At 34.6% G+C, this 14,491-nt stretch overlaps 1 protein-coding gene and 1 long non-coding RNA gene across 2 annotated transcripts in view; one reads left to right on the top strand and one right to left on the bottom strand.

Annotated features, from left to right (window-relative positions):
• Window positions 1–14,491, top strand: part of LOC106057302 (actin-2-like) — a 32,822-nt gene that overhangs the window by 8,156 nt on the left and 10,175 nt on the right. Inside the window, exons 5-6 of the mRNA XM_056038167.1 lie at window positions 11,589–11,648; window positions 11,793–12,446. Of these exons, the coding sequence (XP_055894142.1) occupies window positions 11,589–11,648; window positions 11,793–12,446 (714 nt within the window). The remainder of the gene's footprint in view (window positions 1–11,588; window positions 11,649–11,792; window positions 12,447–14,491) is intronic.
• On the bottom strand, window positions 4,079–6,297 carry LOC106066396 (uncharacterized). Its single transcript, XR_001217542.2, has 3 exons — window positions 6,164–6,297; window positions 5,402–5,511; window positions 4,079–5,287 (listed from the first exon to the last, which is right to left on the bottom strand). It is a non-coding gene; the product is annotated as an uncharacterized LOC106066396 (long non-coding RNA).

Here is a 14,491-nt window from a genome sequence, read left to right as displayed (position 1 = left end):
GTCCTACTTTGTAAGGTTGCATCCTCCTTTGTAAGGTTGCGTCCTTTGTAAGGTTGCGTCCTCCTTTGTAAGGTTGCGTCCTCCTTTGTAAGGTTGTGTCCTCCTTTGTAAGGTTGCGTCCTCCTTTGTAAGGTTGCGTCCTACTTTGTAAGGTTGTGTCCTCCTTTGTAAGGTTGTGTCCTACTTTGTAAGGTTGTGTCCTTTGTAAGGTTGTGTCCTCCTTTGTAAGGTTGCATCCTCCTTTGTAAGGTTGCATCCTCCTTTGTAAGGTTGCGTCCTCCTTTGTAAGGTTGCGTCCTCCTTTGTAAGGTTGCGTCCTACTTTGTAAGGTTGCGTCCTACTTTGTAAGGTTGTGTCTTCCTTTGTAAGGTTGTGTCCTCCTTTGTAAGGTTGCATCCTCCTTTGTAAGGTTGCGTCCTTTGTAAGGTTGCGTCCTCCTTTGTAAGGTTGCGTCCTCCTTTATAAGGTTGTGTCCTCCTTTGTAAGGTTGTGTCCTCCTTTGTAAGGTTGCGTCCTCCTTTGTAAGGTTGCGTCCTACTTTGTAAGGTTGTGTCCTCCTTTGTAAGGTTGTGTCCTACTTTGTAAGGTTGTGTCCTACTTTGTAAGGTTGTGTCCTTTGTAAGGTTGTGTCCACCTTTGTAAGGTTGCTTCCTCCTTTGTAAGGTTGCGTCCTCCTTTGTAAGGTTTTGTGCTCCTTTCTGTCCTCCATTGGCGTGCAGATGTCTGGAAACCCTAATAAAGGTGAACAACATCTTTTAAAATGAATAGCCTAAACTTCAAATAATATACCACCAGTGACAATGACAATTCTTTAAAAAAACATTCATTCTTTGCATCAAATCTGTGTGGGAAGATTTATAGCATTTCAATTTTTTTTTAATTTAAATTCTTTATTCAGTATGTGTGTAGTTACATCAAATTTCTTTCTACACAATACAAAGTGTCAAATACTTCTGAGGGTGCAGTTGTCATGATTGAGTAATCCACAATATCTGCTTCACCAGAGACAAAAGTTTTGATTTATATTGTAGAACGAATACTGCTATTTTTCCCAGAATAATTGTTTACATTAACATTGTTATACTCGAAAAAGGGTTGTTGTTGTTTTGTAGTCATAAAACGCTAACTCTGTGGTCTATAGAGGTCCTCGGGGCTAGCGAAGACCATCCTTCAGGGAACAGTGCCAGTAAACAAGAAGAGGTAGACAGAGAAAGCGATGGGAAGATAACATAAAAGAATGGGCAGGACTGTCAATGAATGAAATTCTATCCAAGACGAAAGACAACTGCTTTTTTTTTTTCCCCAGGAAATTTGTTACATTCACATTGTTATACTCAACAAGAGACCAAAAACAGTGCGATAAAGACTTCCGAGGTCGCTGTCGTTCTGACTGAATGTCTGTAACCTTCACTTCCTTGGGGACAAGGGTTACTTAGTCACAAATGTTGACAGTTCGTTGCCTTTTTTTTTTATATAGTTCATGATCATTTACACTATTCATTGTTACATACCCGCGGCAGCTCATCGGTATCATAGCAAGTATAGGAACATAAGCGAGTAGATCTTATCTTATATCTTATATAATACAGACGTCACTTCAAAAAAGACGATGATTACGTCCTACGCGTCATGCATTCAGTCATGCATATTAACCAATGACTCAGGCTCAGGCAACCATTCCATGCTCTAATAGCACTAGGGAAGAAGGAATATTTGTACAAATTTGTCCTAGCATATGGGACGAGGAGTGTGCCTTTATCTTTGTGTCTCTCAGAGTATTTTATTAAATTTTGTTTTTGTGCTTGAAGATTATGGTTCAGTGTTTTATGTATAATTGCTACTTTACTTTTGAGTCTTCTGTCCTGAAGGCTTTCTAAATTTAGTAATTTTACTAAAGGTGTTACTCTAGTCAAATGTGAATATTCGTTTGTTATAAATCTCACTGCTCTATTTTGTTCCTGTTCCAGATTTTTTATGTTTTCTTGAGTTGAGGGGTACCAAACAGAGGATGCATATTCTACAATTGGCCTAGCCAAGGTTAAATAACAGTCATAACGAGATCAGTTGTTAATGTTTATCACAAGGAACGAAGATTTCAGATTTCCGAACACAAGTGGGCCAAATCTGAAACTGTTCAAAGTTGTACTTGAAATTATTTGTTTAATATCAAAGTGGAAAGTTTAGCGCCACACTTCAGATTTATATAACACGAAATTAATTTAAAGTTGATGTAAAATGCCAGTTAAGCTTTGCTTCATTTTTTTTTTGTTGTGTTTTAGCATCTTTATTTGCCAGCTAAATTCAATTTCCAATCATGACCAATGAAAAGGATTCTTTTTGTATTGTCTCTAATATGTATATAATGTTAAACATTTAAAGAAATATTTTTTGAAGATAAATAATTGTTTAATATGTAGATGCTTGTTTGATGATAACTAGTGGTCTAATGTTAGCCCATGGGTGTTATTATTTCGCTTGCATTTCCAACCCTTTTCAGAGATTATTTAATAATACATAAACTAGGCCAAAAAAAACAAGTCTCTATACTCTATACAAATGTACTAAAGAAAACTAGCTCTGTGTACCTTTGTATCCTGTTCTCAACTTTGACTGATTTCTGTATTTAAAACTTGAAGTGGTAATCTATCTCTTTAATGGCTGTATATGAAGGCGGTATTTAACACACAGACACACACAAAGAGTTCAAAGAACTTCACCGGAACATTCTATGCCCGGCCTGGATCAGACATGAAAACATTCAGAGAGAAAGAACAACCGAAAGAATACACCTACTTTATCACTTAATAGAAAATCTTGGAAAAATATATAGGCCAGTGGTTCACAGCCAATTTGCTCTGGAGAGGATTGTTATTATGTTAATTTCTTATGTAGCGTGTGTGTGCTTCTACGGTGACTGGGCAGAACTTTGCGATTGATTGAGAATGATTGAGAATGATAGGTGTCATCGTCGTCATTTCGGTTTTAGTTAGGGGAGACGACTCCAGAACGTGAGACTGAAAGGTTGTGCTATTGTAGTGAGATAGAATTTGCTGGAAAAAAAAAAGCAGTAGGCCTATATATAAAGTCTACTATATTTATTTTATTTTATATCAACTTTTGTTTATATTATAAGTAAAGTTATATTTAGTATCGTTCACAAGGAACTTATTCAAGTTATTTGAAGTTTAATTAGTTAAAATATATCATGCCTACAATGGTTTAATATACCAGCAGTTTCGTCCTGTAAGTCAGCAACTGGCAACAACAAGGACAAACTCATTTCCAATGCAGCAAAAGTCGTTTAGTCCATTCCAAAGGGGAGACAGGCTCTGCAGATTCACTATGTTCTCTGGGTAGACGTTTCGAGGGTCCGGATGAGACCCGCGGGCTGAACGATGTAAACGGAAATTAAGCTAATGAAAGATGAACTGTACAAATACCTCCCCCCCCCTTTTCACATATGTCCACAAAAGAGCTTGGACCACAACGCCTGTCAATGGGGGGGGGGGGGGCTCTGTTACAGACCTGCCACGTAACCAGAAAATGTATTAATGGACACTGTTAAAAGGACCACAATACTTTTGTATCTCTTTAACAAAGCTCAACCCCAGCAGTTCAATAGAATGAATATCAGTTCGTTTATTTTCAAATAATAATAAAGTCTGTAAAAAACAAACTAAACGCGCCAAGAATGATAACTGAGTATTCTGTCTGACTTGCATTGTAATTATTTTTACATTTATTGTATTAAATTATTCAATTCAGCCAATCGCAAGTGTTTCAAAATCGTTATATACTGTTTTAAATTGTTATGCATTGATGTTTTAAGGGGAGGTACACATAGAAAAATTATTTTCTTTAATATTGACCAGAAACTTATCAAAACTGGCTGGTTGGTACAGTAACTCACCCTAATAAAAAAAACATAGAAAATTGTGTGTCACTTTTGTGGTTGCCATGGTAATGGCCGCCATCTTGTTTTTTGTATATGATTTTTAAAATGCTATTCCTTTCTTAATAATCAATAACAAAGACTCAAACTTTTTTATTTTGAAGAAGGAAACATGACTCTATAATGTGACATCTCAATTTTTATTACAATTCTATTTTTTTTCACAAGATTTAGAAGTAAAATAGGTGGTATAGTTTTTTTACAAAAAAACCTTTTTTTTAGAGATGTCAAAGACAATAAAATGAACATCATGAATTTAAAAAACAACACTGGATGTCACGTTAAAGTACTAACAGATATCTTTTAGTGTTTCAAATTTTATGCAAATATTTTAAATGCTTGCAAAGTAATAGCAATTTTAGTTTTGGTATTTTTGGAAAAATAAGAATCTAAGAAAAATTGATTTAAAACTAAAATTTATTTGTCAAACTATGTAAAATCACTATATTTGAATAACTAACACTGCACACTTTGATAACTAAATATAGTCTTATAATGTAAAAAATTTGACATCATTTCATCAATAAGTTTTTAAGTTATAGTACTTTTAAGATGATCATATATGTTGATAGCAATATGAGAAAAATAGCTAAAAATTCAAAATGTAAACAATGGATTTAAAACTTTCCAGAATATTAACATATGGATTAAAAACTTTCCAGAATATTAACAAACTCCTTTTGCTTCTATCAACTGAAATTCCATGTGTGCTTTAGCATCTTTTCTCAACAACAGTAATCTTTATACAACTTTTTAAAATTGCATTTCTTAAGATTTTCTGAAAGCTTGATAATCTAAGTGGATGGTTTTTCTTGCTGGCCTAATAATTGAAAAAAGTTTTAATTACACTGACAAAAGAAAAATTTACATTAAGTTGTCCCACAGCAGCTAAAATAGAAAAGTTTTCTTTTTCTGGATTAGTAAATCTAGATTTGGTCCAAAAGTTTCTAGTTCATGAGCGAATGGACGTAATAGTATTTTGAGTTGCATCAAGTTTACGTCTGTATAATTTGTTTGTTCTGATAGCCTTTTGTAAATTGAGTAGCACTCTTCTTAAGTTACTTTTATATCTCCAAAAGGTTAAATCCCACACACTTCTTAAGTTACTTTTATATCTCCAAAAGGTTAAATCCCACACACTTCTTAAGTTACTTTTATATCTCCAAAAGGTTAAATCCCACACACTTCTTAAGTTACTTTTATATCTCCAAAAGGTTAAATCCCACACACTCTGTTAAAAGATTTGGAAAACAGTGTGGTGTATCGCAGTTAAACTTGTTGATGAATATCTTCCAGAATATTTCAGCGTAATGCATTGCCACCATTGCTTGAATCCTAAAAAATATAGAACAAAAATGTATAAGAAAAATAATTAAGTAAACATCAAGTGGCAACAACATAATTATTCTAAATAAATAAGGTTTTAAAACAAGAAACAAAAAAACTAACCTTTATAGAATAGATCTAGTTGACATCACAATTAACTTGTTGAGATTCAAACCAATCTTTGTATTAGTTGGAGGCAGGGATTTCATTCTGCTAACAGTAGTACTTCAAACCTGACAAAAGATTGATATTAGGTGATAATCAAGTTTATAGAATATATAGGGCATAGGTAACAAATATTGTCATTAATTAGTAGCTTCTGATGTCTAGATCTAGGTTCCATGTTAATAAATTAAAGCAAAATGTCATGTCAACTTACAGTTGGATTATCATTAATATTAATATAGATTTGAATCTTACAATAGTATAAAGTCCATGTCAAAACTAGGTTGCACACTCAGACACTATCTATTCAATACATACATCTACATCTAACATTGAAAGTGTTTGAGTAGGAGAAGTCTATTACAATTTACATTGACATGATTTGAATCAAATCTTCTAGACGTTTAGAGTCTAGATCTTCTAATCTAGAATTAGATCTAGTGTTTATATGAGCTTCAATACGCTGTTTCTTTCTTTTATCTTCATCTTGGGCTTGGCACAGAATAATCTATGCATCTAGTCCTAGATAATGATCTATTATTCTATATTTAGATCTAGATCTAGTAGTAGTAGACTACTCATCTAGAATCTAGACCTGGCTGGATTCAATATGATTATGATTTCAGATTTTATTTTATGACCACTAGTTAGTGTAGATCTAGAGTAATCTAGACCAGATTCGTAGATCTAGAATTACGAAATCCTATTTATTATACTCACATGATGAAGATTTCCGAATAGCAAGAATAAAACATACAAAAACGTTTATTTTATGATACTGAAACTGTTTTGTTTGCAATGAGAAAACGGCAGCATGTTTGTTTTTCTATTTTCGATAACTTGACGTATACACAGTCACTAGGGATATTCCGGTTAGCAACCAATCAGCGTTCAGCATTTATGAGTGGGCTATAATTATACGAAAAACTTACCAAATAGATTACGCAAGTTTCTAAATTTAGCTAAAAACTTCTTATAATAGATTAGGAAGTGTTGCCAAATTTTTAAAGTGCTTTTGAAGCCGAACAATTTGATACCAAATATGACCAGTGTATTTGCTATGCAAAAGAGTTATTTTAGGCGTAACTATGGAGGATTTTTACGTTTTTCAATCAAACCTTGATTAATAAGCACCCCAAAAATGAAAAAAATTATAATTAAAAACATTATTTCAGAAAATTGAACATTCTATTCTAGTAAATAAATGGATAAGCTATATAAATACGTTTAAATCTAAAAATCCTTTTTTGGGTCCAAAATAACTATTTTCAAAAGTAATTATCAGAATTCAGGATAGAAATGAATTCGTGGAAAAGGTTTAAAACAGAAGTAGAGACCTTTAAAAAAAAAAAATCTAGAATTTATACAAAATTCAAAACAAACTTTCAAAATGAACGATGAAGATTGTGTTGCTTTAGTTGTAGACAGTGGATCTGGAATAATCAAGGCCGGTTTTGCTAAGGATAATGTCCCAATAGCAATTTTCCCTTCTATCGTGGGGAGACCAAGACCTCAGGTTTGTCTTAGCCTATACCAAAATAAAATTCTTACAGGATTATAGAAATTGAATTTTTCATCTTACACACAATTGAAAGCTATATTATATTACAAGTAATAATACATTCTAAACAATATAGTGGTCTTATTTCTTTGAAACAAAAACAAAATGCGATAATTTTTCCGTACAGATGTAAATATTAATTTTATCCAATTTTTATAAAAAGTTAAATAGATTTAACCATGTCTATAGATTTAACAAATTGTTCTACAATATTTTGTTCTATATAACTAGATGAACACAAAACTGTAGTATTTGATTTACATACTACACTTTTCATAACGAAATGATTTAATTTACTGATTTGGAATGTCAACTTTCAAGTTTATGTAATATTTTGCTAAATTGGAAAAGATTATTGTTAAGTTTCGTACACACACACAAAAATACATTGTTGGCTCATGTGTTACAGCAGGCATGTCAAACTCATTAAGGTGTATACATAACAAACTTACTATGACCTGAAGAGCCGCAGCCCAAAAAATCAGTTCCAAAACAGCCTACTAGTTTTATGTAAATTAGAAATAATACAATAGAATACAATAATTAATGGCATACCTGTCCCTTATTTAAATTTGTAGTACTATTGGCTAATAAAAAAATACTTTGATTACGCATTATTTTCTTTGTCCTAATGCTTGACATCTTTTCTGGGATACCATTTTATTAATGTCAGGTTGAAATTTGTTTGCCACTGACGCTTTCATCACAGATGACAAATTTTGATCATAAAATCTCGAACGGTGAGGTGTTTTTGTAGCTTTTATTATGGAAAAGAACTGCTCACAGAGATATGTGCTTGCAAACATAGAATTCTGGCTGCAAATTTCCGCAATTCAAAATACAGTTCAGGGTAAATAACTGTACAATCTTGGTACAGCCATTTCAATGTACTTCGATTTCAACTAAGAATCTGACTGCTATTCTATCAGCTCTAGTTGCACATTTCCAGCAGCATTTTCAAAAGCAAATGAGAATGGAGATACAAAACACGAAAATTCTTGCTCTTATGTAACGAAGTCACGAAAACGGTCATTGAAAGCATCTACTAACGATTCTAGGTGTAAGACATTCACCAAATGTCGCAACTGTATTTAATATTTTTAGTTCCTGACACGTTGAGAAGTGAACAAGATTTTTACTTCATATTTGGTTTATCCACAGTCCTAATTTTGCTTGAAAGCATTTCACATGATTACACGCAGTTGTGACAATTTTGTCTTTACTTTGAAGTTTCGAATTCAAGTCTTGCAGGTGACCAGTGAGATCAACTGCTAATGCCAAAATCCCGAACCCATTAGTCAGTATGGAAATGTTTAACAGGTTCAACTTTCATGTTCAGAAGCAATAGGCCTACGATTTCCTCACGCAGTGCAAACAATCTCTTCAATATTATATATCATGAGAGCCAGCGGACTTTTGTGTAGTAGGGAACACAATCAAATTCGTGTCCAATGTCATCCAGAAACATTGAAAATTGGCGAGCATTAAAACCACGGGCACGAATAAAATTGAGAATGACTGAAAACGGTCTTATGACATGTTGAAACTGTATTTGCTGTGCGCAGAATGTTTCTTGGTGAATGATGCACTGAAAATGAGTAAATTTAAAATTATCATCAGCCTCTCTTATTTTTGCAAGTAACTTTGCATTAAAACCATTTCATTTCATGGTTGGTGCACCATACCTTGTTAGACTAGATAGCTTTACCAAAGATAAATTGTACTGCATTATCACCTCCTGTCATTTCTCAAAAAACATCCTCGCTTGTTGTGGTGTTATGCATAGTACAGAACTCAAGTAATTCCTCGTGTATGTCAAAATTCCTGTCACAGGTCCTTATGAATGTAACCAACTGTGCTACACCCTTTACATCAGTTGACTCATAGAGAGCCTATGAAAATAATTCAAAATCAGCGATTTTGTTTTTTAATTGTTTACGCAACCTGACTGACATGTCATTTATTCCATCTGCCACAGTGTCACTAGTTAACGCTATTTCTTTGAATGCTTTCACTTTTTCTGGACAAATTACTTCGGCTCTAAAATGTTTGTAAAATGTTTTACTTATTTCGGATGTTCCTTCAGAGTTGAAGATAATTACTTCCTAGTCCAAAGCTCCCGCAGGACGGCGGGGGATGGGAGCGGGCAGGGTTTGAACCCGGGACCATCGATAAGTCCGAACGACAGTCCAGCGTGCAAACCGCACGACCAGGCAGCCATCTCTAACGACACACTCCTTCATAAAATCACATTTATTAAATGATTTGCAATGGCTTACAATGAAGTTTGACAAAATGTAGCTTGCTTTCACTGCAGACTCACCCCACGTTGTTCAGTTTAACAAATACTATTTTTCAATTCAAGTAGCTTGTCATCTCTTGTTTTCCAGCGTAATAGTTTAACATTATTTATTTTTTTTTTTAGGTGGCCAAGGGGCCGCATGCAAGGTGGTTGCGGGCCGCATGCGGCCCCCGAACTCCCAGTTTGACATGCCTGTGTTACAGTTTACTTGAAATATTGAAACTAAATCTAAAGTCAGCTAGAATACGTAATGCTTTATAGTGACGTATCTGTTTTACTGAGTATAGGGGCCTATGTATTTTAGTATTTGTAAGTTCCAATTAGTATTTATCAGCTCATTTCAGTATTTATCAGTTCATTTCAGTATTTATCTGTTCATTTTAGTATTTATCAGTTCATTTCAGTATTTTTCAGTTCATTTCAGTATTTATCAGTTCATTTCAGTATTTATCAGTTAATTTTAGTATTTATCAATTCATTTCTGTATTTATCAGTTCATTTGAGTATTTATTAGCTCATTTCACTATTTATCAGTTCATTTCAGTATTTATCAGCTTATTTCAGTATTTATCAGTTCATTTTAATATTTATTAGTTTATTTCAATATTTATCAGTTCATTATGTGTATGTTCTTTCAGTATTTGATGTGGGTGCCTGTTATGGGTCTGATAGATTGTTACATTGGAGACAATGCTCAGACTAAAGGAAGAATTTTAAACCTTAAACTTAACTGTCCCATCGAGCGCGGCGTAGTGACCAACTGGGATGACATGGAGAAGATCTGGCACCACACTTTTTACAACGAGCTGAGAGTGGCGCCTGAGGAGCACCCAGTGCTATTGACTGAGACGCCATTAAATCCCAAAGCAAACAGGTAATTCACAGTTGATATAGCACTTAGATCACTTGCCCTTACAGCTTGATAGCGAGAAGATATGATGTAATAATTTTCACTTAGGCTTAATGGGCAGTTGGTAGACTGGTTTGACTCATAGATTTGATTATAAACAGTTACGCGAAAATTCATCAGGTGAATTGGACTTTTTAGCCATCGTCGTGCTGATAGGAAATGAGAGATTCATTCATCTTCGACCACGAAGACGATAGACAATTGTTATAAATAAATATTATTTATTTCCCTTGTTCACTTCCCAGCTTACATCTCCTGGCTACTCCTGTTATCTCCCTAGGAGGCCTTTTTAACAATGCAAATTTTGAAGTTCTTTTCTTTGTAACTATTATTTAGTTGGCAACATGAAAGTAAAATATAGCGTCCTTGACCTTGTTTAGTTAATCTTGAAAATCTCCAAAAGCTCTCATCATGCGTAAACTAAATGACTATTCTATAACGACTAGAATATCGTATTTTCGCGCACTTACCCCGCTTATGGTACGCGTAAAACTCGCACCTGCTCACACGCATACCCCGCACAAATTACAAAATACCGTAAGTAAAACAATTTCGTACAACCCGAACTCTTATATACCCCGCATGTGTTTCGATGCCTTCACTAACTATGGCGAGGAGAGTGAGATTAGTGAGAATGACAATTGATCGTGGATGTATTGTAGTCCACAAGTTTTTTTACATTACCGATGTCGTCAAAGTAGTTAATTTGCTTACTTACTTGTCACAATTGATTACTGGTATATCAGTATGTTAAAGATTCTCTGCCGCATCGGTACTCTTTGTTTTCTTGAGGGTTATAATGAGATGTTCGTAAAACTTTCATATGTACATTTCACAACCACACAGCGAACTATAGGAGGTATGAAGAACCACCGGTATGCCCATAGTTTCATTTATGTTTTGTTTATGAATAAAATTAAGTTGGTAAACCCCGCAACTTTCAGCTGCCACCCGTATGGGAAAACCTGTTTAACCCGCGGGATATATACGCGAACATACGGGTATGCTTTGCACAATTCCCATCTAAATTTAGATAACAATAAACGAATAACTAATGTCTAATTAACACGCCACTTTTTGCGTTGTACCAGTCTTAAGTCATCCTTCAAGGTACAGTGGAGAAAACACGAAGAAAAGGTCATCCGAAGAAAAGCTGGCTGGACAATGTAAAAGAATGGACCGGCCTGTCAGTTCAAAAAATGGAGGGATTTAGTTATGCGAACTGTCATAGTACCCCTATGACGAAGGTCAAGGGACAGATGATGTTGAAAGCTATGTACCTTGTATTGAAATGTTTGCTCATTTTTCTTTTCTTTTATATTTTTGAACAGAGAAAAAATGACACAAATAATGTTCGAAACATTCTCCACACCAGCTCTGTATGTAGCCAATCAGGCCGTGTTGTCACTCTTCTCTTCGGGGACATACACTGGTATTATTTACTTATCAATGATACATAACGTTTATATGAGAAAATTGATTTATTTAAGTTTTAAGTCATTGCTGAAATTATAATTAAATTCCACAATTTCAAAAGACATTTAGCTATAGAGTTAAACTTTTTCTCTAAATGTAGGTACTGTCCTTGATTCTGGAGATGGTGTCACCCATACAGTACCTATATATGAAGGCTATGCTCTGCCCCATGCAATCTCCAGACTGGATCTCGCGGGACGAGATCTCACCGAATACATGATGAGAATTCTCACACAAAGAGGCTACTCCTTCACTACCACCGCTGCGAGAAAGATCGTACGTGACCTCAAAGAGAAACTCTCGTATGTTGCCCTGGACTTTGAAATGGAGATGAATACGGCATCTACTTCATCGTCTTTGGAAAAGAGCTATGAGCTTCCAGATGGACAGACAATCTCTATCACTATTGGAAATGAGAGGTTCTGGTGTCCAGAAGCACTCTATCAGCCCAGCTTCCTTGGTATGGAGACTCCTGGCATTCACGAAATGACCTACAATTCCATCAACAAATGTGATAAAGACATCCGAAAGGATCTCTATGCAAACATAGTTATGTCAGGGGGAAGCACCATGTTCCCTGGAATAGCCGACAGAATGCAGAAAGAGCTAACAAGCTTAGCGCCAAGTTCAATGAAAATCAAAGTGATTGCTCCCCCTGAGAGGAAGTACTCTGTCTGGATTGGTGGATCCATCTTAGCCTCACTTTCAACTTTCCAGCAGATGTGGATTTCAAAACAAGAGTATGACGAGTCAGGTCCGTCAATAGTACACAGAAAATGTTTTTAACTCATGTTTTGAACTCATTTTTAGCGGCCCCCGAAAAGGGAAAAGACGCTATTAGTTTTGTGTGAAATGTCTGTCAGTCTGTCCGTCTGTCCCGTTTAGATCTCGTAAACTAGAAAAGATATTGAAAATCCGACTTCACAATATTTTAGACCATTCAAAGTTCTGATGCAACGGCTACTTTTTTTTCCTGAAAGCGAAAAATCTAATTTTTAAAATAAATTATGCAAATAGTTTTTTTAAAGAGAAAAAGCTAATTAGTATGCATTATAAGTTAGACCTAATTTAAAATGAATAGTAATCTTATAAACTTCATTTTCGTGAACTTTTTTTTTTTAATATAGCGGAAATTTTTTATTTTTTTTAAGGATTCGAATTTGTGATTGAGCCTTTTCAAAACAATTACTTTATTTATTCCCAACTGAGGGTCCCGGGTTCGAATCCTGGTGAAGACTGGGATTTTGAACTTCTGAGTCTACCCAGCTCTAATGAGTACCTGACATTAGTTGGGGAAAAGTAAAGGCCCTTGGTCGTTGTGCTGGCTACATGACACCCTCGTTAGCCGTAGGCCACAAAAACAGATTAACTTTACATCATCTGCCCTATAGACCACAAGGTCTGAAAGGGGAACTAGTTAGGCCAGGTTCACATCTAACTTTACATTCACTTTCACCTATCCTTTGATCTGCGGGACCTTTGGGGCACTACACAAGATCTGTTAACCTTTTTTCTCCATTCTTATCTCTCATTTGTCTTTGATATAATTTAATTCGGATATTCTTTCTGAAAATATTGAAGCCTACCTGGGTGGACCACTGGTCGTGCGGTTGGCGCGCTGGACTGTCGTTCGGATTTATCGACGGTCGAAGGTTCAAACCCTGCCTGTTCCCATCCCCCGTCGTCCTGCGGGAGGTTTGGACTATCAAGTAAAGTATCTTCAACTCTGAAGGATTATCCGAACTATGTAAAACATTTTACTTCGGGGGCCGATTTTGAGTTTGTGTTTCCACACAAACTGTCTTTTGTAACCTTGTTAATTGTTATTCCTGTTTACATAAGAAAAGGAAAACAATTTATATTTATATATTTTATTTGAGATCCAATATTTTAATGTTGTCAACTAATTTGTCGTTTGAACCAAACATTATTTTTAAAAACTAACTAAATTTGAATGAATATTCTTTTAAACATTATTTAGTCCATCTGATACATTTAAAATAAAGTCCTTTGCAGTGTATGATTTACCTATAGACAACTTCAGATATAGCTTAGGGCCCCCCACTTGTTAAGGGTTCTCCAGAAATGGAAATATTTTCAATCGTTTGGAAGAAAGAGCCATTGAAAATTTGCCTTATGTTGATAACAAGGGGCTCCATATCTTAAAAAGCTTAGAGCCTCATTAAGTCTACATCTTGTCCTGGTCATTTGAATGTTTTGAATAGTGTATTCTATGGCATTGCATACGGTAAGCCTATTATACAAAGACCACACCTCAGTTACTTTAGTTTTCCATTTGTACTTATGAGCTGAATGATTATTTTAAAATAAAGTACAGTCTATGATTAAAATAAATAATGCATGACCATAGACATGAAAATATCAAGACTGGACGAGAATATATATGTTTTTTAACGCGATGTTATAAAAAAAAAACTTTTTCCCAATACAGGGCTGTATTATACAGTAGTTATGGAGAGTATAAAACTAAAAGTGACTTCCCTTAGAGCTTTAATAAGAGTTACGTACATAACATAGGTCTGTGATCTGATATTATTGGATTGGAATTTGTTTCCGTTTTCCAGTCTAGGAATAATATATTTAGATCTGTGGTCTTTATATACAAAGTAAGAAAGGAGACTATATATAAATAAATATAAACATATATATTTTTGCCATTTAATTTTTTTTTCATACAGTCTTAAAAAAAACTATTATTGATTATATTTTGAAATGCTTATAAATTAAATTAACACATTAGCACCATACATGAAGACATTCTGGGATGTGTATTTAGTT

This window comes from Biomphalaria glabrata, chromosome 8 (genome assembly GCF_947242115.1).
Source record: "Biomphalaria glabrata chromosome 8, xgBioGlab47.1, whole genome shotgun sequence".
NCBI classification, from domain to species: Eukaryota; Metazoa; Mollusca; class Gastropoda; family Planorbidae; genus Biomphalaria; species Biomphalaria glabrata.
Note: the sequence above shows the minus strand (reverse complement) of the source record. Positions and strands in the feature narration are given on the sequence as shown.